General features: G+C 42.2%; 1 protein-coding gene across 1 annotated transcript in view; it reads left to right on the top strand.

Moving 5' to 3' along the window:
* Positions 1-2,709, top strand: part of LOC102986953 (protein TOPAZ1-like) — a gene marked incomplete at its 5' end in the record, with an annotated part of 4,320 nt that extends 1,611 nt beyond the window's left edge. The window contains 6 exon segments of the mRNA XM_024120599.1: positions 876-1,008; positions 1,250-1,400; positions 1,402-1,896; positions 1,898-2,072; positions 2,075-2,258; positions 2,484-2,709. Coding sequence (XP_023976367.1) covers positions 876-1,008; positions 1,250-1,400; positions 1,402-1,896; positions 1,898-2,072; positions 2,075-2,258; positions 2,484-2,709 — 1,364 coding nt within the window.
* Positions 2,710-3,018: the final 309 nt, after the last annotated feature.

Below are 3,018 nucleotides of genomic sequence, written 5' to 3'. Positions count from 1 at the left end.
ACAGATGAATGGATAAAGAAGATGTGGTACATATATACAATGGAATATTACTCAGCCATAAAAAAGAATGAAATAATGCCATTTCCAGCAACATGAATGCAACTAGAGATTATTATACTCAGTAAGTCAGAAAGAGAAAGACAAACACCAAATGATATCACGTATATGTGTAATCTAAAATATGACACAGGGCAGGTGCCTGGTGGCGGGAGCAGCTTTCATGCCGCCTGGTGGGCTCCTGTGAGCGGGCGCAGAGGGCCTAGGTGGGCAGACAGGTGGCCTGAGGCGGATGCTGAGGCCACCACCCTCGGGCCCCAGGGCGTGAAGGTGACAGGTGAGGCGGGAGGCTGCAGCCCTGAGGCGGGGGTGGGGGCGCAAGGAGAGCAGGCAAGAGGATGGTGTCCCAGGCCGTCTGGGAGAGAAGAGGTGGAAGGTGACAAGTCGGGTGAGGCGTCCGGGCCTAGGAAGGCCTCAGCAAGGCAGCTAGTGGAGGGGCCTGGGAGCCAGGTGGGCTCTTCAGACCCATCAGACCAGCCTGGCTTAGAAGGAGCGAAGGAAGCAGAGCTACCCTTGCAGTCGGGAAGACACACCAAGGAAAAAAGAAAAGTTACTGAAGCCTCAAGTGATGATCCACAGCCAGGGACTGACCTGTAAACACGTTTATGGAGTACTACAGAAAGTTTTCGCCAGGTATACACTTTGATTTACAAGTGCTAAATGACCTTCTAAATTCTTTACTCAAACATTGTTTATTGAAAGAAGTATTTCAGGTCATGAACCTCAGCATAATGGTTAAAATGCTGCCTGCTCTGAAAATATTACTAAAAATATTTGAGTATGTGGCAACTATGAAATTAAGGAATGCTGTACCTGCTTTGATATCTTTTGCAAGCTTGTTGAAGCTGGGACGGTACTTGACCCAGAACACTTTAATTATATTATTAAGCTTTTATACCAAGTACAGGCTTCCAAGCAAGAAATAACTGCAGTTCTGGAAATGAAATCCAGGTAAGAAGAATCATTATAATTAGGACTAAAATATATGTATTTTGGTGGGGACTTTAAAAGGATGAAGGCAAAGCACTTATTATTGTTCATATGCTCACCGTAAGCCCTTCTCCTTCTTTTGGCTATGGCCTAGTCACATTGTCATCAGATGCTTCTAGCTGACCCTCCCGGCCAGCCTCACCAGATCTTTTTCAATGGCTTCCAAGCAAGAAATAACTGCAGTTCTGGAAATGAAATACAGGTTACGGACGAGGCAGTTTAAAAAGAACTGGAAGTGTGATTTAGAGTCAGCCTTGAATGAAATAGAGTATTGTAAAGAAAAAGGTGACTGGACCAAATTGCGAAATTTATACATTAACATAAAACTGGGCTGTAAAAAATTTGCAGATTTCCCAGAGATTTTGTGCTTATATTGCTGAAACTCTAACAAAAGACTGTAAAGAAGAGAGACCAGGTGTTCCATTTCGTGAATTCGCTGAAACAGTTAGCAAAGATCCACAAAATAGTGAAGTAGATAAAACTTTGCTGGGAAGAATCGTAATCAGTGCTGTGTACTTCTACCACAAGCTGTTGCAGTGGTCCAAGGGAAGGAAGGTCTTAGATAAACTATATGAATTAAAAATACATTTTACAAGTTTAAAAGGATTTACAGGGCCTGAGAAGTTAGCACCAAGATGTCAAGTTGTGAATATTGCAGCAGAAATTTTTCTAAAAAGCGGAAGCCTAGATGGTGCCATTTGGGTATTAAGGGAGTCAGAGGGAGTCATCAATACACCACTGTGGCCTTGTGATAGACTGGATGTGCTCAACTGGCATAATCTGCTCTGTACAACTGCACATGAAATCTTAGCGAAGAGTCTTTACAGACAGACATTTGAAGTTTTGCAAAAATCTACCAGGTTTTCAAAATTCTCAAGATGCCTGTGTAGAAAGCAACAGTCTTTGTATGTCATCCTCCGGAGCAGAATTCATGATTTCAAAGAGCATCCCTATTGATTTTTCCTTTCTTAGAAGATTAAGTACTTCTTTAGGAAGAAGTTGTTTACGGCTCAAAGCCAGAGCCCACACAAAAGTGCTCTTTCATTGGGTTACTACCCACCATTGGAGGGAAATTTATGCCGAAAACTTCTACTGATTCCTTCCTATTTGTCTGAGATTGAAATGCTTTTAACTATTGAAATCTTCCTGGTATCCAATGCTAACAGTATTCAGAGTCCTGGAACTTCTACACAGACGCTACAGATAGTTTTTAAAAGATGTGAAGAGGGGCTTCCCTGGTGGCACAGTGGTTGAGAATCTGCCTACCGATGCAGTGGACACGGGTTTGTGCCCCGGTCCGGGAAGATCCCACATGCCGTGGAGCGGCTGGGCCCGTGAGCCATGGCCACTGAGCCTGTGCATCCGGAGCCTGTGCTCCGCAACAGGAGAGGCCACAACAGTGAGAGGCCCGTGTACCACAAAAAAAAAAAAAAAAAAAAAAGATGTGAAGAAAACAAATCTCAGAGCAAGGATGACTATCAAGCTGCAGTGGAAAGATTAATTATGGCTGCTCATATATCAGATCCAAAGCTTTTCATTAAGCACATGACCATCAATGTTAATAAGGAACAGGTTTATAGTATGGAACATTGTTCTGCCTTGAAATGGTTAAAAGAGAATATGAAGTGGGCTGGAAAGGTTTGGCTTTTCAATAACCATTAGTTATTAAAGGCTTTTTTTTTTTAAGTTCAAGTAATCATTGTTGAAAATAAAAGGCAATGAAAATAGAGCTTTCACTATAAAAAAATAAAATAAAATAAAATATGACACAAATGAACCTATCTATAAAACAGAAACAGAATCACTGACATAGAGAACAGACTGGTGGTTGCCAAGGGGGAGGGGCTTGGGGGAAGGATGGAGTGGGAGGTTGGGGTTAGTAGATGTAAGCTTTTATATATAGGATGGATAAACAACAAGGTCCTACTGTATAGCACAGAGAACTATATTCAATATCCTATGATAAACCAT

This window comes from Physeter macrocephalus, chromosome 19, assembly GCF_002837175.3.
Source record: "Physeter macrocephalus isolate SW-GA chromosome 19, ASM283717v5, whole genome shotgun sequence".
Taxonomy (NCBI): Eukaryota; Metazoa; Chordata; class Mammalia; order Artiodactyla; family Physeteridae; genus Physeter; species Physeter macrocephalus.
This window is presented reverse-complemented; position numbering and strand designations above follow the sequence as displayed.